Source organism: Gekko japonicus, unplaced genomic scaffold (genome assembly GCF_001447785.1).
Source record: "Gekko japonicus isolate JY-2015 unplaced genomic scaffold, Gekko_japonicus_V1.1 scaffold170, whole genome shotgun sequence".
NCBI classification, from domain to species: Eukaryota; Metazoa; Chordata; class Lepidosauria; order Squamata; family Gekkonidae; genus Gekko; species Gekko japonicus.
The window spans coordinates 310,291-333,567 of record NW_015160212.1 but is presented as its reverse complement, the minus strand read 5'-3'; the positions used below and the strand labels follow the sequence as shown (position 1 = coordinate 333,567).

Genomic DNA, 23,277 nt, shown 5'->3' with positions numbered 1-23,277 from the left:
CGCACAGGCAGCCATCTCTGGAACTAAAATTTTTGCTCGTGCTCGTCAACCCGACTACTGTAACACTGGACCACTTCCCTTTAAACGTTTACCAAAAAAATGGCCTCCGTGAAATCCTGAACTCGTCTAAAGGCTAAAACTAGGCACCATTTAAACATTGTTTTTCATAACCCTGTGGCGGATCTCCACCTATGTGCACACTGCCAACGCTTTTTTAAAATGGCGGGCGAAAAGCGGAAACCTCAGGCAGCTTTCGAGCAGGGCGGGGGTTTAAACTGGAAGTGGCTCGATACCGGAGGAGCGATCACACAGGGGAAAATGCAGCTCGAACCAGAGAATCAGGAAAACACCACTTGGGCACCTGGTATCAAAATACTCCGGGTTAAAGCTGTTTTGAGCCGGAAAGCAACAGCTGGGGACGGGAGGCAGATGTTGACCGTGTGATCACGCAGATAAAATCCGTTTCTGAGGCAGGCCAAAAGTGGACTAAATGGCCCGTCTGAACGCACCCAGAGAGGGCCACATCAGCTCCCCCTATTGGAGGTTGGTGGTAGACCACATACCTTGCTGTTGTCAGCTGAGAGACTATAAAACTGAAAAGTACTGAGAGCGTTGAGTGATTTCAGCAAGTACTTTTATTAGATGGAACAAAGACAACCTAAGCCGGCTCGCAGGCCGGTATATATGCACAGAACCCTTCACCCAAAACACACACCCTATTTCCCTATAGGCTATTTACAGTAGCCGAGAGTCCCATAGGCTCTCGGCTGCGGACCTGGCCCTCTGATAGGTGCGGGCTAGGATCCGCTCGTCTATTGTTCTATCTGGAACGAAGCTACCGGACTTTGGATGACCGCATGGCCCAACGGTCGTGCACGTGGTCATGGCGGAGTACATTACACCCCTCCCCCCCATAGTCCCGACTACCCACGCACAAAGTCCTGGAGGTACGTTGGGGCCTTCCTGGTTCTCGTGGAGCAGCGGTGCTCTGGTGTGGTGTTCGTGGGTGCTCTCGGGGTCCTTGTCGGGGAGATGGGTTGTGGTGCCGCCTGTGGCGGCGGCACAGGAGGTTCTGGAGCTAGCTGGGCTGGCGCGGCCATTGGGGCCTGTGTCTCGGGTGTAGGGGAACCTACTTCATCTGGCTCCGGAAACTCCAGGTCCTCGGGGTCGGCCGGGAGGACCCTCCGTCGTAGCTGGTCGATGTGGCGGTGGAGTAATTGGCCGTCCTCGCAGGAGACCTCGTACGACCGAGGTCCTCTTACTCGTACCACTTGTGCGGGTATCCAGGGAGGCCCTTGCGTGTAGTTCCTGGCGTAGACAGGGTCTTCCGGGAAGAAGCCCCTTGCGGCTTGGGGTGATTCCATTGTTGGTTCTTCCTCAGGGGCCCGGTCCGGGTGTAGCCGGTCCAGCCTGGAGGTCAGGCGGCGCCCTAACAGGAGCTCGGCTGGGCTGCGACCGGTCTCGGTGTGGGGGGTCGTCCGCTGCCCGAACAGGAACGTTGCCAACTTGTAGTCCCAGTCCTTGCTTTCGAACCTGCGAAGCGCTTCTTTGGTGGTGCGCACCATGCGCTCTGCCTGGCCGTTTGTAGCCGGGTGGAACGGGGCTGACTGGACGTGTCGGATCCTGTAATACCTCGTGAACTCCTGGAATTCACTCGAGGTGAAAGCCGTCCCGTTGTCCGTCACCAGGGTATCCGGAATGCCTTGGGCACTGAAAATGTGCCACATCGCTCTGATGGCCGCCTTGGAGGAGGTTGACGGCACGGGCACCACCTCCAGCCACTTGCTGTAGGCGTCGACCAGGATTAAGAAGATTTGGCCCTGGAACGGCCCCGTGAAGTCCAAATGTAGCCGGGACCAGGGTTTATGTGAGGACTCCCAAGCCCTCGCAGGAGCTCGGGGAGGTGCCAGCCGGGACGCCTGGCAGGGTTGGCATTGTTTTACCTGTCCCTCAATGTCCTGATCCAGGCCTGGCCACCACACATAGCTCCGAGCCAGGGCCTTCATCCGCACCACGCCCGGGTGAGCCTCGTGTAGTGCCGCCAGCACCCGATCTCGGAGAGGGGGGGATCACCACCCGGCCTCCCCACATCACACACCCTTTGTGGGAGGAAAGTTCATCCTTCCGAGAAGCGTAGGCTGTGAAGTCTGGGCCCGCAGCGGCCACCGGCCACCCCCTTCTCACCCAGTCCAGGCAGAGGATCGGGTCCTTGGCGGTGCGACGGGCCACCTCTCTCACGTGGACCGGCTGGTCCGGCAGGGTCTCCAGAAGTGCAATCTGGTGGGCTGGCGTCGGGTTCGGGTCAGTCGTGGGCAGCGGCAGGCGGCTCAGCGCGTCGGCGTGTCCCATCGCTTTCCCCGGCCGGTGGAGGAGCGAGTAGTTATAGCCTGCCAGGAATACGGATCACCGGATCACTCTCGGCGAGGTCATCTGGGGGGTTTGGAAGTCCGGGGCGAGCAACCCGAGGAGTGGCTTGTGGTCTGTTAAGACCATGAAGGGCCGACCGTAGAGGTAATGGTGAAATTTTTTCACCCTGGCCACTATCGCAAGCGCCTCCTTATCGATTTGCGCATAGTTGCGCTCGGCTGCCGACAAGGTCCGGGAGTAGTAGGCCACAGGGACCTCCCGGCCGTCCGGCAGTTTGTGCCCCAGGACCGCCCCGACCTCGTACGGAGAGGCGTCGCAGGCTAGGACTACCGGTAGAGCTTCGTTGAAATGGGCGAGCACCAAGTTGGAGACGAGAAGTTCCTTGACTGCTCGGAACGCTGTCGCCTGAGCCGGCCCCCAGACCCATGGTGTGCCCTTATCGAGAAGCCTATGGAGTGGCTCTGCCACAGCTGCTTTCAAAGGGAGAAAGGAATGATAAAAATTTAAGAGGCCTAAGGAGGCCTGCAGTTCAGTCTTAGACGTTGGAGCCGGGGCATTGGTGATCGCCGTAGTCTTATCCGCCTTGGGGTGGATGCCCTGGGCATCCACCGCGAACCCCAAAAACTCCACCTTGGGGACCCCGAGGAGGCATTTTTCTCGCTTCACCCGCAGCCCGGCTTGATCAAAGCGTCGGAGCACGGTCTGGAGGCGGTCTGCGAAGGAGGCGGCGTCGGGGGCGGCAATCAACACATCATCTAAAAAGGGCTGCACTCCTGGAATATCTTTAAGGAGAGAGTCCATAAAAGATTGAAAGATCCCTGGTGCCACGGAAACCCCGAACTGGAGCCGGTGGACCCTGAAAGCCCCCTTATGTGTGGCAATGGTTTGGGCTTCCGCTGTGGCAGCGTCCACTGGCAACTGCTGGTAGGCCTGGGCCAAATCCAGCTTCCCAAAGATGCGGGCCCCTGCTAGTGCTGCAAGCACGTGGCTGACCACCGGTACCGGGTACGCATGGTCCTGCAGCGCCTTGTTCAGGGTGCACTTATAGTCCGCGCAGATCCTGACCTCCCCGTTTGGCTTAACGGGTGTGACGATCGGGGTCTCCCACCGGGCGGACGCCACCGGTTCCAGCACCCCTTGTGCCACCAACCGGTCCAGTTCCGCCTCGATCTTTGGCCTCATCGCGACGGGTGGATGCCGGGCCTTGATCCGGATGGGGCGGACCGCAGGGTCCAAGTCCAGGGAGATGGGCGGCCCCATGAAACGGCCAAGGGACCCATCAAAAACCTGTGGAAACTCATTGCACACGTCCATGAAATCGACCCGCTGCAACTGGTGTAGCTCCCCGATGGTCAAGCCCAGCGGCTTAAACCAGGACATCCCTAGGAGGCTGGAAAGCCGGCCCCCCACCACTAGAATGTCCAGATATCCCTTGAAGTCCTGAAACTCCACCATGAACTTGCCCCAGCCCCGCACAGCCACCGGATTCTTATTAAAGTCCTGTAATTTAAATTGTGGCTTGCGCAGAGGGGGCCTCCCCTTGGGACACACTCTACGCCGTGTCTCCTCCGAGATTATAGTAAACTCGGAGCCGGTATCTAGCTCCATGCTACAGGGGGACCCCTCTATGCAGACCGAAACATGGACTTTGTTCCGGCCGTCCCGGAGCGCTTCACCTACCTGGGGCTGGGGCTGATGGGAAATGACGTGGAGGTCGATGGAGTGGAGGTCCACGGTGTGGATCGGCTCTGCCTGGTGAGTCGACTTCTTGTTATGCTGTCGGCGGCCGCGGCAGACCATGGCGATGTGGCCTTGCTTGTCGCAGGCACGGCAGACGGCATACCTGAAACGGCAGGCTCTGCGTTCATGCACCCCTCCGCAGCTGGCGCAGGGAGGTGTTGGCTCTGATGTCCTCGCTGGCGGGGTACCCCTTGAGCGATGCGATGGCGCGGTTTGACGGCGGATCTGTAGCACCTTGTCTTCCTCGGAGTCGGCCGACTCCGATGTGGCTTGGGTGCGGTGTCCTCCGCGGTCATGGCAGCCTTTCTCGTAGGTCACGGCGTCCTTCAGGGCCTGGTCCAGAGTCAAGTCGTCCTGCCTGACTAGGCGGCGGCGCAACTTGGACTCCCGGATGCCCACGATAAATTGATTTAGCAGTGTGTCTTCCAGGCTAGGAAAAGCACACCGCGTGGCGGCTCGTCGGAGGCCCGCCAGGAACTCGGCGGCTCTCTCTTCCAGCCCCTGGACCCTTGCGAAAAAGTCCACTCGCTCCGCGAATTTGGTCGGTTTCGGAGCGAGATGGTTGGTGAGGGTCTTCACGAGTTCGGCGAAATTCTCTTCTTCTACCTTACGGGATGCGATCAGGTCCTGCAAGAGGAGAAGGGTGTCCATCCCACAGAAGCGGATGAGGTGTGCCTTCTTCATCTCTGGATCGGTGATCATTAGGCACTTCAGGTAGTTCTCGAGAATCACTACCCACGTTTCCCATTGCTCGGGATGAGAGAGGTTGAAATGCACGATGCCCTCATGGGAGGTCGAGGTGGCGGCAGAGGGTGCCGAAGACGAGGAGGACGAGGTGGTGGTCGGCGAAGACATGTTCGTTTGTTCGGATGTTTGCTTGCCACGGGATGCGAAGCGGAACGGCGAGCGGCCTCAGGGGTCTCAGGAGCGAGGCGAGGCGAACAGGATGGCGTGTGGCCTCAAGGGTCTCGGGAGTGAGGCGAGGTGTGGCGAGGCGAAGCGTGGCGAGGTGAACGGGATGGCGTTTGTAGTCTGACAGAGCGAGGCGCAATGCATTTAAGCGGTGATTTCGAGACAAAGCGGCGGACGCGGCGGGGTCTCGATCGGAGCTCGGTGCAGGATTGATCTCGTCTGGGTCTTCTGCATGCCAAGCGGATGCTCTGTCACTGAGCCACAGTCCTGCTTTCTAGAAGGGTCACTTACAATCTAAACTGGAACAAATATTGTGACTCGGGTTCTTGGAAATGTGAAGCTCCTACAAGTAGATGCCCTACACTAAGCAGACGCGATTGGCCTCCCTGTACGGGCAATGAACAGTTGCATATTTATTGCATGGAAAAGCATAAGGTGTCTATAAGGTGTTTGTGTTGGAGTGAGTGACTCAGTATGGCGGGACATTGGGGGATGCCATATCACTCTAAGTGTGTGTATCTCCTTGAATGGGATGCTTCTCTTTGTTTTGACCTGGGAACTGACCTCTGACCTCCTCCTCTCTCTCTCTTTTCCCCCTTTGTCCTTTCACACTCTGTACATGGCCTTCCATGGAGACACATGTCTCTGCAGGTCTCTCCTGTAGAGACAATGCCCTCATAATCCCATACGCATGATGCCGGACTAGCTGGCCATTTGTGATACGGAAAGTCCTCTTTAGATTAGGCTCCTTTCTTTCCTTTTGACTGCAACCTGAATGTGAAATGTGAACTGGATCTACCTGGATAAATGTAAGTTTGCCTTTTTTGCAATATACGTCTTGGGAGATTTATGTACTGCACTCACTATCACGCTTCTACGACTGGGCAAACTCTGCTATATTAACCAAACACCCCAATCGTTTGGACTTGAAGGTGTTGATTCTCCTTTTATTCCTGCAGATGCGTGTGAGTACTCTCGAAGAGGCACCTGTTCAGAATGAGACTGTCTATCTCACGGTTGAGGTCCATGATGTAGATACGCACCTGCCGTATGTCACAGATGAGAATGGGGAAGTCCACTTCTCCCTAGACACGACGAACTGGAACGGCACCCTGGTTTCCATACGGGTGAGTTAAATGTCTTGGTGTATTGGTTGCAAGACAGAGGCCCAATCCACTTCTAGCATGCGCTCCGCTGTTTTACCAAACCCACAACAGAACAAAAAAAGATGCAGCTCAAAACCACATTCAGATACCCCGTGCCAACGTAGTACTGACTGCGGTGTCACCTCTGAATGGCCATAAAACGGCCATAAATCTATGCAGACAGCTACCATAAAACCGAGAGATTGAATGAAGTGGAAGCCGGCACGCAGTCCGGACGCTGCCATAAAATCCAACAATCCATCAAAGTGAAAGTGGCGTGCAACGCAGAGGGGAATTTCTGTTCCAGCCTGGGTTTGGTAAGACCGCGGGGCAAATGCTAGATGCAGAATGGGCCAGATACGAAATCTGAAAATCAGCACTAGAGGCTAAGGATGTTCAGCGATAAAGAACACTTTTTAAAGGCTATGAAAGGCTTCTGCCATGCATGGGAGTGGTTGCCCTGGGCCTACAGTGCCATCAGAACAGCTTGATTGGGAGGGGCTGTGGCTCTGTGGTAGAACCTCTGCTTTACACACAGGAGGTCACAGGTCCAAACCCTGGCATCTCCAGTTAAAATGACCATATTTTTTCAAATTTAAAACATTTTTATGCTGTCTTTCTACCCAAATAGGGTCCCCCAAGGCAGCAAACTTTATTTCAACATTGAAATAACATTTAAAGTGTGTGTGTGTGTATAACCCAATATATATATATAATCCAATATATAAAATAATCCAATAAAAACATATATGCACACACAATGTCGCAACCAAGGAGGAGAGAAGAAGATATTGGATTTATACCCTGCCCTGCACTACCTGAGGATGGCAGCCCGAAGGGTAAGAAGTGCAGGAAAGGCTTATTCCCGGCCCCCCCTCCCGGGGGCCGGATTCCCATGTCTTTTCCCACCTGAGATGCTCCCAGTGCTTCCCAGCAGAATGATTTTACACAGCATTCCAAAACAGCCCTCGATCTACTGAGGCATTCTTACACCTGCTGTGACTTTTGTTCCTCAGGGTAGACATTTCCTTGACAATGCAACCCAAGGGGATGAGGCCAGTGTTATGAGGACCCGCATGGAAGCCTTCAACTGGCTGAAGCCCTTTTACTCGGAGAGTAACAGCTTCCTCGAGATCCAGCACATAGAGGAAGAGCTGCCCTGTGGAACGGAGCAGGAAGTACTGGTGGACTATATGATCGATCGGAAAGAACTGGACCCCGAGGCTGACCACATGGATTTCTATTATTTGGTGAGTATCCATCAGGAGGACCGCAGTGGCTCGGAGGTTAAGACGCTGAGCTGCAGACTGGAAGGTCGGTAGTTTGGCAGTTTGAGACCTGAGTGCCGCGTGACGGAGTGAGCTCCTGTCTCTGGCCCCAGCTCCTGCCAGCCTAGCAGTTCGAAAGCAAGAAACTGCAAGTAGATAAATAGGTACTGCTTCGGTGGGAAGGTAACAGCGTTCCGTGTGTCTCAGCGTTTAGTCATGCTGGCCACATGACCGAGGAAAAAGTCTTTGACTTGGAAACAGAGATGAGCACCATCCCCGAGAGTCGGATGTGATTAGCTTTCGAACAAGGGAAACCTTTAGCTTTATCCATCAGGAGCTCAACAAACTGGTTGTTTTCTGCTTCAAATGGGAATGGGTGTGGATGCTCCCTTTGTTGCCGCTGTACATTTAAAATGGTGTGGGCCACCTTGTTTCTGTATGTTCCCCACCACCACCCTCCTCTGCTGAGGAAAATGGAAATGAAGGGGGGGGGGAGTGCAGGTTCCTGGGCTGCTGGTGGGGGCTTCATGCCGCAGCCACGGTTGTTGTCTGTGCTTTGTGTGCAGGGGCAGCAGGTGGAGAGGGGAGGAGCGGGGATGTAGTGGCCACAGGGAGCAGTGCAGGAGCAGGTGTACATGGATACCATTCCCCTTTCCGCTGCTGCTATGAAGGGGGCTCCTTTTCCAGCTCCCCTCCCCCCGGTGGAAGCAGCTGTCAAAAAAGAGGATCACGAAACCGTGGGGAAAATCGGGCGATGCCGTGGGCCAAAATGCAGCCGTGTGGCTTCGAGTGAGAAATTCACCAATAGAAGCGGGGCAAAGGGAGGCGCGACCGTGGTGCAGCTCTTGTGTGAAATCGGTCTTACTAGAATTCACCCTTGAAAATACAACAGGTAGAAAGAGAATATTCCTTCGGAATAAGGGGGATGGAATTCTTTAGTTTAAGGAGACAGATTCTGAAAAGTTGTACAAGAACTTTTATTAGGACTGACAAAAATATCACAAAACAGTGTGCATTGTACTTTTTAGTTCTTTTTTTAATGTGGGGAGAGGAAATTAAATTCTATCCCCAACGAAAAAGGAAAAACACTAGATATACTATTACACTATATTATATACTATTACACTGTTACACGCCTCGTGAGGAGGGTGGTATAAAAATCTAATAATATAATAATAATTATGATGATAATAATGATGACAATGACAACAACAACAATAACTACGACGATGACAACAATAATAATACATCACCAAACATTCTGTTTCACAAATCAAGGACTTCACATTCATGTCAGGACTTCAAAATCTTACTCTTTTTTAGACCTGACCTTGATCCAAAGTGAACATCTGCCACATTTGAATGAATACTTTTGAGTTCTCTTGAGCTGTTCATCAGGCTGAGTGTTTCGCTCAAAAAAGAAAGGGGGAGTAACTTGTTTCAAGGCATGAGGACAACGCCCAAAATTCTGCAACTGTAGTCTTAGAATTGAAGGCTGGCTCTGCTGCAGACCAAATTAGATGAGTTTAGATGTCGCTGGATACCAAGGAAGATTTCAGATTGCCCTCGAGTTTCTGGGACAAAGCAGAAGAGAAAGCATATGATATTCGTCCCTGGTGGATGTGAAAGGCGGCAGATTGCCATATGACTTTCTGTTAAATGAGATGCAGTAAGATGGAACTTGGTGGTCCTCCTGTTAAACAGAGTTTGAGATCAATTTAAGGTGTGGCACTAGCCAAAATGAAGGAAGGACAAGTCGGGTAATATTACCTAATGAATGAAGGGTATTGCAGCCCTCATAAACAAAGTCTAGTTTGGAGATTAATCCTCCTCCCAGTGAGGCATCCTTCTTTTTGTCTGCAAAATTTAGTCCAAGGTTGCAAGTACCTCGGCTGGCCCACAATCAGATTTCAAAAAAACCAAGCTAGTGTGCATCACAAAACAACTTGCAACTCTCTAGGGAACTTCTTCTTCTTCTTCTTCTTCTTCTTCTTGTTATTGCAAGTACTTGGGCTGGCCCACAGACAGGTTCCGAAAAAAACAGAATAGTGTGCATCACAGAACAATGTGCAACTCTCTAGAGAACTCTTCATCAGGCTGAATGTTTAGTTTAAAAAAGAAGTGAAATATTGAGGGCAGAGAATCAAGAAAGACAAGATTCATTAGTGGCTCACAGGATGGAAGGAAAAGTCTCAAGGCGAAGAGGAGAAACGTTTTCCCGCACCCTATAGGTACAAGTTAAAAGGAAGAAAACTCTCTTAACTCAAAGATATCACTATGTCTTTCTTTCCATCTTATAACTAAGTGAAGGGTTAGGGATACATTTAAGGGATTATGCTACTGTTCCCTTGGTCCAGTTCTTATAAATAGACATTATGGGCTAAGTATTTCCTCCCTTTGTGAAGTTTTATTTTTTCACGTACTAAGTAGAAGCTTAATTCTCCCCATATTCGATTGGTGTGGTTCTCTGCTGTCTGCACAGAGAAAGGCCGTAGCTCAGTGGCAGAGCATCTGTTTGGCATGCAGAAGGTCCCAGGTTCAATCCCCAGGATCTCCAGATAAAAAGAACCAGTAGTAGGACGTGTGAAAGACCTCTGTCTGAGGGCTGAACTAGACGTAACGGCATGCTTGTGGCTGCCATGGGGACACTGCCACCCTTTTAAAGATTTAAACTGCTTCAGAGCCTGATCCGGATTGGGCTGAGGTGCTCTTGTTCTCCCCCTCCCAGACTGTTCAAATGCCACGCATGCGTGCTTCTCTACGCCTGGTTGTCAAATCCGCTCTCCTTTGGTCTCGTAAATGAGCTACGGGTGGAGGGGAATCAAGGGGTGTGGAGCTGGTGCTCCGCTCAGCAGGAGCGGCTCCAGGTGTGAACCCTTCTGGCAGCCGGTGTTCATCCTCTGCAAAACGTACGTCCAGGGGTGCAGGGAGCTCTTTCTTGGAGGAGGAAGGTGTAGAGTCCTCGGGATCAGGGTCCACTGGGTTGGGTGGCACGGTGGGCATGACAGACGGAAGATCTAGTCCAGTCTAAGACAGCTTTTTGGGTCTTTGTGTGCCCCAGAATTTACCTTGCTTGATCCCATGGCTATCACAGAGTCAAAAAGAGGGGAAGGATTGCTCATTCTGGATATAGACTTGCCAGGACACTCTTGGGTCCCAGGTGTTGGAAATGTGTGTGTTGCAAGGTCTAAATTCAGTCATTATAGGGTTAATGTGTTTACCTTGTGTGCTATTGTTTAGCCAGTTTGGTGTAGTGGTTAAGTGTGCGGACTCTAATCTGGGAGAACTGGGTTTGACGTGCCAAGGAACCGTCTGTCTGCTCCGTGCCTAATATATCCTCTTCCTGCAGGTTGTCTCAAAGGGAAGGATTTTTTCCAGTGGGCAGAAAAAGGTGCCAGTTGGCCAGGATGAAAGTAAGTCGGAGAACCATGGTGTTCCATCATCCAAGAAACAAACACTGCATAAATAACACAGACCAAAGAGTGCCCGAGTAATATAAACAGCAGGAAAAACGTTTATATAACAAGATAACACTGTACTAACAAGGAGTAACAAGAAACCACATGTAGTCAGTGATAGCAAAATACATCATGCAATGCACAAGTACATAGGTAGTACAGAATATTTATTTATTTATTTAGAATTAAATTTATATCCCGCCCTCCCCTAAGGCTCAGGGCGGCTAACAATTGAGGCAAAAGCCATAATTAAAACAATTAAAACAAGATAAAAACATAACAATAGTACAACAAAGTGCTGGTGCTCTGATGTTCTCAGTTCCAAGATGGGTTCCGGTGGGGAATAAGTAGTACAAAGACGAAGACTCCAGATTTCAATCTTCATTTCGATGGCTCTTCTTCAAAAACGTAATCAAACTTTATAAAGTACTCATAATGTACAGAAGCCTTCAAAGGCTCACCGACTATATGAGAAAATGTTCCATTGGTGATCGGATGCCTGATTGAGACTGATTTAATACAAGGATTGGCTTTTTGCTTTGAAGGCTTCTGGACAGACCGGGGAAGGCACGAGGAGACATTTAAATGCCTCCCTGATCCTTTCAGGGGCCCCTTGGCCTGCCCGCCTCGGAGTTGCTGGGGGGGTCGCTCTCCAGGCCTTCCCTCTGTAGCCACAGGCGCAACGGTTTTTGCTGTAGTGGGCGTGGCCAGCTCTGAAGCCAGCTGGAACTGTGTTCCTGCCGAAAAATAGCCCTGATCGTAATAAACATAAAAACAGTAAAGCCTTACCCACTGGCCTTCTGCCTGTTGACTGTAGATAGAGTTGTCAGCTCCAGGTCGGGAAATTCCTCGAGATTTTGGAGGCTGAGCCTATGGTGGCTGAAGTTTGGAAGGGGAAGGAACTCAGCACGGTACAATGTCATAGAACCCTCCCTCCAAAGCAGCCATTGTCTCCAGAAGAACTGATCTCTGTAGTCTGGGGGGGGGGCGTTCAGATGTAATTCCAGGAAATATCCAGGCCCCACCTGGAGGTTGTCACACCTAGGAGTCACCCTTCTGATCAAACGTCTAACTTACCCAGTCAACCCATCTCCGGAAACGCCAAGGAACCACCAGTAAGCAGCTTCATGTTTTGAGTCCTTTATTGGCGTCTCAATATCGTTCTCAAAATATTCTCAACATTCTCAATATTTTAATTTTGATTTTCTTTCCTGAACACTGTACCCAACATAACAATTTCTAATATATGCTTCCTCCTATTGCCCCTTTCCCGTACTTGGCCTTTCCTTAAACGTATCATCTGTTCACGCATCATCTTCCTCCGTAGGGTTGCCAGCCTCCAGGTGGAGCCTGCGGGTCTCCTGGAATGACGACTGATCCCCAGACGGCAGAGATCAATTCCCCTGGAGGAAATGGGCTGCTTTGGAGGATGGACTCCCTGGCAGTGTTATCCCCCCTGAGGTCCCTCCATTTCCCGAATCCCACCCTTCACAGGCTCCATCCGCCAATCTCCAGGAGTGTGCCAATCAAGAGCTAGCAACCCTATTTACCTAGACTCCCCATTGTGATACTGGGTTGATGATGGACATTCGTTTTAAAAGCTCTCCAAATATTCGGGGAACAATTTGTCCTTGACAGGAACGAAAGTACTTAGTTTCAAAACATGGGGCTGCATCCCGCCACCTGTAAGGATAAGGGGTGTGCAGAGGCAGATCTTCCCAGCTGGATTCTGCCTGATTCCCCCACCCTCACCCCCCTCTTCCTTCCTTCATTGTGGTTTTTGGATTAGAAGGGTCCCTGCCATGATGTTTGGGGCTGGGGACAGTTGGGGAGCTTAAGTAGGGAAGATCCATCTCCGTGGACTCGTTATGCTCACTGTTGGTCAAATCCAGCCCTTAGCATTTGGAACACCTCTGCAAGGGCTGGGTTCTGAGGCTTCGCTTTATCATGATCAGGCAGGAGCAAGGCCCATAGATATTTGTGTGTGTGTGTTTTTCTTACTTTACTTTTTATTGTCTATTTTCAAAGCCACAATACAGATGCAGAAAACAAAATTGAGGATTACAACATCAGAAGTACAGCATAAATTAATGAGATGAACATTAGATATAAATCTAAAACAATGCATATTGATTCATCCATTTCATCAAGATAAGAGTGTCCGAAATACTGTATAGTTGTCACAGACACAGATCATCAATCACATGAGGAATTTCATCTCGTTTTACTGAGTATTCCATAAGGGGAAACCAAGTTGTAACAAAGTTGGATGAAGAAATTTGAGAATCGAGATAAGATAGGTTGTTATTTTTGCCACAATGTATCGGTCCCATAGTTTTCTTGTGCCATAATGATAAATCTGGGATTAATGTACTTTTCCAGAATGAGGCTATTGCAGTTTTAGCAGCGAATAAAAGAACTGAAAAAGAGAGGGAAGAGCAATTTCTAGGTTTCCAGCTACTAAGAAATAAGTGATCTGGGGTAGCATAGATTTGTTTTTCATGGTGTACGTACTTCTGTCTTTCCCTCCCGGCCATCCTGCCCTCTCCCTGCAGCACTGAAGGGCACCTTCTCCCTCTCTGTGTCCACGAGCATGGCTCTGGCGCCCACTGCCAGGCTTCTCCTGTATGCCGTGTTTGCTGATGGTGAGGTGTCAGCTGATGTGGACGTGTTCACCATAGAGAAGTGTCTCCAGCATAAGGTGGGTGCATCATCTTGGAGCTCCAAGTGGGCTGGACCTTGCATTCCGCTGCATATCTATGGCTCCTCCTTTTCCTGTTTCCAAGAAGGTCACACTGCCATTCTTCTTTTCCCTTCAGTTCCACACACACACCCTGCCACCCGTATTGTCCATTATCTTCTCAAGGCCTATTATGCACTGGTGCTTTGCCTCACATGTCTGTTGGCTTTTCCTTGACGTTCTGCATTCCCATTGCTTTCACTGTGCATGTCCGTTGGGGTTTCCCCCCACATTCTGCATTGTTTTCCCTCCCTTTAGTGTAGGGCTCCCAAATCTCGCCAAATCGCGGCGGGGGATCCGCATGTCTTTGCAGAATCCAGCACGCGGGGACGGCGAGATGCATTGCACCGCCGTCATCAGGACATGACACTATGCGTCACTCTGGCAAGGGGACTGTTTGGAGCCCTGTTGCCAGAGTGACACGTAGCGTCATGTCGTGGCAACGGCGGGTGCAACACGTCTCACCATCCCCGCATGCCGGATTCTGCAACCCTACTTCAGTGCTCGGTTCGCTTTCCATTAGCTGTTCGCCTGAATTTTTCTGAGAGTGGTTTTGTGAGGGTTTTCCCCTTGCTTCACTTCCAAACTGAAGGTGACTCAAAAGCATATCTATTCCCTTGGATCCCCCCCCCCCGCCCCTTTTCCTGCCCCTTGGAGGCCACTCCATCCCCCCACATTGAGGTCCTTCTTCCCACTCCTGATCGGTCAGTTCCACACTGGGGCTGCAGTCACATGTGCCAGTTGAAGCAGAGGGGAAGCGAGGTTATCTCCTCTAGAGGAATTTGACACGCAGTTGCGAGATCACACCTCCCTTTGTAGGTGCAGGAGCAGCCCATCACTGTGTGATCAGACGCAACTGTGGGTGAGTCGGGGTTTTTTTTGGCCGTTTCCTATGTGCATAAACGAGGAATTGCACCTCTGTACTGAGGGCCCCCTACGGAGTATGGGATGATGTGCATACTGCAAGGGGGGGGGGGGAAACGGCACTGAGCCAGAATGGCCCAATCAGACCATCCTGGCGGCTTGAGAGCGTGCCTGAGCAATCAGACAGGGGAAAGTCTGTCCGTGGCCTGTCAGAACCCGCTTACTACCGGACTTTCCCCGGTGTCTTTTAATTCCACTTCTGCGGCAGAGCAGCATGGGTTGCCAGCAACTGCGGGGTGCTTCCCAGATGTTGCTGTCTGGCCACTACATTTAGATCTGTCAGGTATTCACACCTATGTCAGATCTAAAGGCACGTGTGATCGCAGCCTGGGTGTGATTTTTGAAATAGGAGGTTCTTCAATCTGTATTTACTCTTGGGTAGCCCTCTTTGAAGAATGTAACTGGTTCTCCCCCCTTCACTGGTGTACAATGGCGTGTCTTGCCCTTGTGGAAAGGTTGCCTGGATATGTTGCACGCGCCTTTGCTTTTGCTGGTGCATCCTCGCTCTAGTGCAGAGGAAGCTCCCCCAACCCCATCCCAGCCATTAGAAGGGGGGGCATTTTTGTCCCTTCCCACCATCTGGATACCTTTCTCTGCCTTCTCCACACCCACCTCCCCTCCACCAGCCCAGCCATCCTTATTGCACAGGCTCTTCATGCTGCATGCAGTGAGCCAGTTTGGCGTCGTGGTTAGGAGTGCAGACTCTAATCTGGGAGAACCGGGTTTGATTCCCCACTCCTCCACTTGCACCTGGCTGGATGACCTTGGGTCAGTCACAAGTTCTCTCAGAGCTATTCTCTCAAGGGCAGTTCTCAAAAGAGCTCTCTCAGCCTCACCTACCTCACAGGGTGTCTGTTGTGGGGAGGAGAAGAGAAACAAACTTACAAACTCCTTTCCTCAGAGAGCTCTCTCAAGGACTGCCCTTGAGAGAACAGCCACATGTGGAGGAGTGGGGAATCAAACCCAGCTCTCCCAGATTAGAGTCCATGCTCTTAACCACTACACCAAACTTGCTCTCATTAAAGGGAAAACAGTTTTTAAAGCTTTGGGCTTCCCTTCCCATCCCAGTGTGTGTCTTTCTTTACATGTTACTTCCATTCAGTTTCACTCTGCGCTGATGCCCCCACCAGGAGAAGTGGGGAGGCCCAGGGGGAGAGGGAGAAGGGGCCGCTGCGGTGCCCGCCTTGCTTCCCAAAGTCTCCCCTGGCAGCTTCCCCCCCCCACAAGCAATAGAAGCGGTATAAGTGTACTATAATGAGATTTACACTAGACTAGGTTTGCCGCGCGTGGGGGGGAGACCAGGAAGTGAGGAAGGTGAGGGGGCGCCTTCTCCCTCTTCCTCGGGGCCACCGCCCCGCTTATCCCCGGAGCAGGTCACGTGCATGTGTGTGAGGTACTACTGCAAGCCAGCGACCTGAGCCAACTGGGCCTCTTCCTGGCCTCGCTGCCAGCCAACGACACACACCACTTGGAGGCACAGCCAGGCGCGGCGGGTGAGAGCCTGGCCAAGGCACGGGCACTGCTTTTCACAGTGGCCTATCGATAACACAGCAGAGAATCCAAAATGTAGTTTGGTGGATTGCTGGAAGCTCTTTAAAACTTTGGCAGCGTTCCTCTGTGCTCCGTTTCATTCAAGGAACTGAACCATGAGGATTTAAATGGAAGGGGCTTCGTTTGCTATGCAGCTGCAATAGGGCACTTAAAACAACAACAACAAACATTCAATGTTCAATGTTTTTATAAGTGACCTGGAGGAAGACATAGAGGGGATGCTTATCAGATTTGCAGATGACACGAAGCTGGGTGGGATTGCTAATTCTGAAGAAGACAGAGTCAGGATTCAAAATGATCTAGATAGGCTGGAACAGTGGGCGGAGACAAATAAAATGAATTTCAATAGAGAGAAGTGCGAAGTCCTACACTTAGGTACAAAAAAATAAAAGGCATAGATATAGAATGGGAGGGACTTGGCTTGACAGCAGCACATGTGAAAGGGATCTGGGTGTTCTGGTTGATCACAAGCTAAACATGAGCCTGCAGTGTGATGTGGCTGTGAAGAAAGCTAATGCAATCTTAGGATGCATTAAGAGAAGAATTATGTCCAGATCAAGGGAGGTGGTAGTTCTGCTCTATTCTGCTATGGTCAGGCCCCACCTGGAGTACTGTGTCCAGTTTTGGGCAACACATTTTAGGAAGGATGTTGACAAGCTCGAGCGTGTCCAGAAGAGGGCAACCAGGATGGTGAGAGGGTTGGAATCCAAGTCTTACAAGGAAAGGCTGAAAGAGTTGGGTATGTTTAGCCTGGGAAAGAGAAGTCTTAGAGGGGACATGATTGCAGTCTTCAAGTATTTGAAGGGCTGTCATGTAGAAGATGGAGCAGATCTATTCTCTCTTGCTCCGGATTGCAAGACTAGATCTAATGGGTGGAAATTACAAGGGAGTCGATACCGGCTAAATATCAGGAGAAACTTCTTAACTGTAAGAGTGGTTGAGCAGTGGAACAGACTGCCTCGTGAGGTGGTAGATGCTCCTTCGCTGGGCGTTTTCAAGCGGAGGCTGGACGACCATCTTTCGGGTATGTTGTAGGGCTATCTTTCAGCTATGCTCCTGCAGAGTGCAGGGGGTTGGACTAGATGACCTGCAAGGTCCCTGCCAACTCTTAACATTCTATGATTCTATGATTGGACGCCAATCCCTTCATCGTCACAAGTGATATTCCCACCCCAATTGAGCAAAAACTGCGGGTTTTGGTTGTAGCTGCAGGATGCATACACAGAATACAGAACAAATAAACCTGGGGGGGGGGGGAAGAATGGTGCAGAGGGTGGCCACACAAATTCCAAAATCAAGATTAAAGGATTGACTGCTTAGATTCTCCGGAGTAAGCTGCCAGTGGATAATGGGCCCAAGTTTCCCATCTGATCGTCATCATCTCATCTTTCTGCATTTACAGGTATCGGTGGGCTTCTCTAAGGAGGAGGATCTTCCAGGATCTGAGGTCAGCCTACGAGTAGAAGCTGCCCCTGGGGCACTGTGTTCTGTCCGAGCTCTGGACAAGAGTGTCATATGGAAGGCAGAGATAAATACAATGCTGGACCTACAAGAGGTGAGAAAGCCCATTCTTCCGATTGTGTCTGAATGAGTTCCTGCCGCTGTCTGTTGACCACGGACAAAGTGTTACTGATTTTATTTGATGCTCGGTGGATTCCAAGGCATCTGCCCTTTTCTCATTAGCAACAGCAGTACTCAGAAATGACAAATTATATACCTGGACTTCCAAAAGACTTGTGACAAAGTGTTTCACCACAGAATCCTGAGTAATCTTAGCTATCTTAGTGATCATGGTTAAATGACAGGAGGCAGAGGACAGGAACAAATGAGCAGAGTCCTTGTAACGGAGAGAAATGAGCCAGGGGCTCCCTCCAGGGTAGTCATTAGGACCAGTGCTATTTAATCTGTTTGCAGATGATTTGGAATTGAGGGTGAGCAGTTGGCAGATAATACCAAATAATTCAGGATGGAGAAAACAATGGCAGACAGCGAAAGCTACCGGGGGGTTCCTCTAAACGGGCTGAGCAGGCAACAAAATGGCAAAATAAATTCAGTGTGGGCAAATGGGAGGCAAGGCACACGGCGGTGGAGAACCCTAAATTCAAAGTTGTGCTGGTGGGGTCCAATCGGGTCGGAACTGAGAGGAAAAGAGGTCTTGAGTTTGCAGTGGAAAGTTCACTGTAAATGTCAACCCAATGTGTGGCAGCGGTTGAAAAAGTCAAAGTAACATTTGATGAAATTATGATCCTATGAAACAGCCAATACTGTAGTGCCCCTATATGGATCTATGGTATGGTCCTATTTGGAATACTCCATGCAGTTCTTGTCACCATATCTCAAAAAGGGACACTTGCAGAAATGGAAAATGCACTGAAGAGGGTACCATGTGGATTTTTCCCTGGGTGGAACATGGCTTGCCCTCTCCCCCCTTTTTAGGAGCCTCCAGACAACATTGTTCTTCTTCTGAGCATGACTTGTGGGGTTCCCAAGGCTTTCCTCTTTTATTTAAGCTTTTTTAATAATTACACATGAAATACATGTGTGACGAAGAATTCAATGTGATAAGCACACTGTAAATACAACATTTTAACTCACAATTCAGTGAGACGAGTAGAATATAAACATTTAGCTCAATTACCAGTTGTCCCTCTGGTTTATGATCTGTCTCCAAATACTGATATTTTAAAAAAGGCTTTCTTTTAAAATAAGCCATCAATTTGATCACACAAGACATAAAATGTATTTGTTCTGACCACCCTTTTTTAAATGGTAGAGAACTTTTCTTCCAGTGTCTGGCAAAGTTAATACAAGCAGTTGTTATTGCACATAGAACTAGTCATTGTAGAGAAGATGGAAAACAGACAAGAACTACAGCTCTGGGATGCGAGTGTCGTACAGCCTGTATCAGCTGAAATGCTTGCTTGCTACTATTGTTTTCTGGTATCTTACAGCTTGTGAGCACTCCCGCCACGTATGAAAAGGGTATAATTCCCACAAAACCAACAGTTTTCCCTAATATTATACATTTTAGAAAGTCTGTTTAGCGACAGGTGCCGTTGGTTTAAGGGGCTGCGGTGGCTCAGAGGTTAAGATGCTGAGCTGCAGACCAGAAGATCTATAGCTCAGCAGCTTGAGACCCGAGTGCCGCATGATGGAGTGAGCTCCCATCTCTGGACCCAACTCCTGCCAACCTAGCAGTTCAAAAGCAAGAAACTGCAAGCAGTTAAAGAGGTCCCGCTTTGGTGGAAAGGTAACAACATTCTGTGTGCCTCGGCGTCTAGTCATGCCGGCCACATGACCATGGAAACGTCTTCGGACAGTGCTGGCTCTTTGGCTTAGAAACGGAGGTGAGCACCGCCCCCTAGAGTCGGATTCGACTGGCTTTCGAGCAAGGGAAACCTCTACCTTTACCTTTACTGTTGGGTTTGTCATTTCAATTACATTCTGTCATAGAGATTCACTGGAAAAGTTAGATTTGAGTCCAGTAGCACCTTAGAGACAGCTTAGAGACCAACAAGATTTTTGGAGTATAAGCTTTTGAGAGTCAAAGTCCCCTTTGTCAGAAAAATGAAGTAAAGTTGTCAGTCTTTGGGTTCAAGAAGGGTCCTCTTTCAGTGACATCCATTTGATTAACTAGCTGGGTTGTATGATGATAAATCATAATATCAGAGTAGCCTAGACTTCCCCCGTGCCATCGATCCCATGCATTAACCAGACTTATACTTGCTTTCTTATTACTGGGGGGGGGGGACTGTGTAAAAATTTGAAGCTCCCTCATACTGAATCAGACCCTGGGTCCATCAAGGTCAGGATTGTCTACTCAGACTGTCAGCAATTCCCCAGCATCTCGTGCCAAGGTCTTTCTCATCTCCTCCTGCCTGGCCCTTTCAGCTGGAGATGCCGGGGATTGAACCTGGGACCTTCTGCATGCCGAACAGAGGCTCTGCCACTGAACCAGAGTCCCAGGTCAAGGTCTTTCTCATCACCTCCTGCCTGGCCCTTTCAGCTGGAGATGCCGGGGATTGAACCTGGGACCTTCTGCATGCCAAGCAGAGGCTCTGCCACTGAGCCAGAGTCCCAGGTCAAGGTCTTTCACATCACCTCCTGCCTGGCCCTTTCAACTGGAGACGCCAGGGATTGAACCTGGGACCTTCTGCATGCCAAGCAGAGGCTCTAGCACTGAGCCCCAGCACCAGAGAGGCTGGTACATGTATACACAAGGTGGGAGAAGTCTCAGAGCTCCATCCACGCAGGGTGTGCCAGGGACATGAAATCTGAGCTTTCTATCTGCGTCCCATTTCAGCAGTCTCTCTTTCCAGCTGTACGAATCCCATCTCTCCTATGGCGAAGAAGATACAACAGTCTCTGGAAGAGGGTTCAGTTACCACTTGGAAGACTTCGAGCCGTACCCATGTCTCCTTCGCCCGGGCCCTAGTCCAAGGAGCAAGCGGTCCCTGCGGGTGGCTCCCTGGTATCAAAGCGAGGCAGACGTTTACAGTCTGTTCAAGGTGAGTGGCGTCTCCTTAAAGGTGGCCGACCATTTGGAAAGTCCAAGCTGTGCTTCACTATCGGCCTTCAGTACAAGCCTCTCCCTTCTCTCTGGTGCCTGCCTAGTGAGCCAGGCAAGGCTGTTTCCTCTCTTCCCTTCACTGATTGATGTGGCGCGCTCCCAGGAAAGCACCTAGTCTTTGCTGCATCCTGATAACTAGATGTGGCCTTAAGAAGCCGTTTCTCCTTCCTGCGTAGGGTCTCCAGGTTCAGGCAGGGGGCTCCCCTGGTTTGGGGGGCTTCTGCCCTCCACCAGCCAGCTGGCTGGCAGGGGTAGTCCAGCTCCCCAAATATCCACGTCCCTGCGTGACGTCCCCAACATGATGATGCCACCTGGAAGTGATGTCATTACGTTGGCGACGTCGCGGGGGATGCTCTGGTTCCAGGGCAACTAAGGTCAATTTGCCTTCAAACCATAGAGTTCTGCCCTCAGACCAGAGCGTTGCCATGCGACTGCCCGGCCCCTTCCTGGAATGCCCCCCAAATCTCCCCACTGGCAACCAAGTAGGACTTGGCAATCCTGTTCCTGCACATGTCGATTCTACTTAAAGGACAAGACCAGCACCATGAATTGGGCTCAGGAGCGGATCGGTAGCCCGTGTAATAGCTGTAGTATTTGGGGTCACGAGCTCCCAATAGCTGGCCCTGGCCTCCAGTCTAGCCGTAGCGTTCTGCATTAGTTGCATCTTCCGGACATCTCCAAGGGCAGCCCTTGAAGAGTGTGTTGCAGTAGTCCAGTCTAGATGTAACTAAGCCAGGGATCACTGTGGCTAGATCTGACTGACCCAGGATCAGACGCAGTTGATGCACCAGCCGAAGCTGGGCAAAAGCTCTCCAGGCCACCACAGCCACCAGCTTTTCCAAGGGGACTGCTATGTCAAGTAGCACTCCCAAGCGGCGAAGCTGGGTAACCAAGGCAGGAAAGATCTCCGGACCCTGGTGTGCCTTTCTCCTAGGCCAGAGTGCCTCCGTCTCCTTCAGGTCCTTTTGCCAAAGGGTGTTGGGCCTTTGTCCTTTCCATTTTAACTGCCTTGTCCCCTCTGCCCTGTCTAGAGCAAGAACCCCGAGATGTAGCAGTCAGAATGACACGAGTACACGCCCTCCTGTTATCCTAGACCAGTGGTGTGGAAACACAGAAGCTAAGGAGACGTTACCCAGAATGCTCTTCTGGCACTGGAAACGGCCTCTGTGGGGCTCCTCCCACACAATCATCCAGTTACGTTTAGCTCTGCCATGATGTGGCATGGATGGAGTGACGCTGGGAGCAGAGCGCTCTGAGCCTACCACACAGGTCGCTGTGCTCCGTCAGTTGTGTGTGTGTGTGTGTGTGTGTGTGTGTGTGTAATGAGACGGATTATCTAGACCAGGGGTCCCTAGCCTTTTTGAGCCTGTGGGCACCCCTTGGAATTCTGACACGGCGTGGTGGGCACAGCCACAGAACTGGTGTCACAAAATGTCTGCTGCTGGAGGCGGAGCCATCTACAAAATGGCTGCCACAGCTTATCTTCCGTCACACAGTGAAGATTCTTGTGTTGTAGTGGCAGCCGCTGCCAAAGCCAGGCTGTAGGAAGTCTGCACAACCAATCAGATCTCCCGATCCCCACGGGCACCATGTTGTGGACCCCTGATCTAAACCCCTTTCAGTTTGGTTTCCAGCGTGGTTTTAGAACTGCAGTGGCCTCGGTCTTCCCTGGCCGGTGATCCCCGCTGGGAGAGAGACCAGGGAAGCCCCACCTCAGGGGTGCCTTGACCTGTCTGGAGGGCTGCTGTGGAAAGTGCTGAAGCCGCATTGCAGTTCGCCCAGCAGACGGAGGGATAGAATCATAGAATCACAGAGTCATGGAGTTGGAAGGGGCCACACAGACCATCTAGTCCAACCCCCTTGCCCAATGCAAAACCAGCGTAAAGCACCTCTGACAAATATTCATCCTGCCTCTTCCTGAAAGCTGCCAGTGAAGGGGAGCCAACCACCTCCCTGGGCAGCGGATTCCACCTTTGAACCACTCTGGCTGTGAAAAAGTGTTTCCTAATATCCAGCCGATACCTTTCTCCATGTAATCTAAACCTGCTGCTTCAGATACGAGGCCCGCCTGCCAGGGAAGCTCACAGCACAATGTGTGGGACGTCCCGTGCAGTTCCCTGGGCCTGCTGGCACGATGGCAGGAGAACGAGGTGTCTTGCGATGGCTTCTCTGGTCACGAAGGCCGGCGTACTGTGGTCACACGGCGCTGCTGCGTACTGAGTCAGACCACTGGGCAGCCGTGTCTCCTCTGGCCGGCAGCTGTTCTTCAGGGTGTGCCAGGCTTTCCCACCACCTCCTGCTGCCTGGTCCTTTCCAGGGGAGATGCCACTCCAATGAGTGGAACCCGGGACGCTCTGCATGCCAAGCAGGGGCTCTGCCACGGACCCACCCAAGCGGGACTCTTCTTCGGTCGCTAATTCCTTTTCCACCCCTTGTGATTTTGTTCTCCTGGTTTCCCACAGCTCCTGAGAATGAAAGTTTTCACCAACACCGATATTAAAAAGCCCGTCTCCTGTGAGCACCCACAGTATGAGAAGATGCTTTTCAGAAGCGACAAAGGTGAGAATCGGGTGGAGGGATCGATGGAGGCCCCTTTTGTCTG

The 23,277-nt window shown here is 51.1% G+C and overlaps 1 protein-coding gene across 1 annotated transcript in view; it reads left to right on the top strand.

Annotated features, from left to right (window-relative positions):
* LOC107109242 (alpha-2-macroglobulin-like protein 1) overlaps positions 1 to 23,277 on the top strand; it is a 130,462-nt gene that overhangs the window by 54,332 nt on the left and 52,853 nt on the right. The window contains 8 exon segments of the mRNA XM_015409819.1: positions 5,979 to 6,146; positions 7,181 to 7,414; positions 10,782 to 10,845; positions 13,446 to 13,591; positions 17,508 to 17,684; positions 19,916 to 19,919; positions 20,459 to 20,613; positions 23,138 to 23,203. Coding sequence (XP_015265305.1) covers positions 5,979 to 6,146; positions 7,181 to 7,414; positions 10,782 to 10,845; positions 13,446 to 13,591; positions 17,508 to 17,684; positions 19,916 to 19,919; positions 20,459 to 20,613; positions 23,138 to 23,203 — 1,014 coding nt within the window.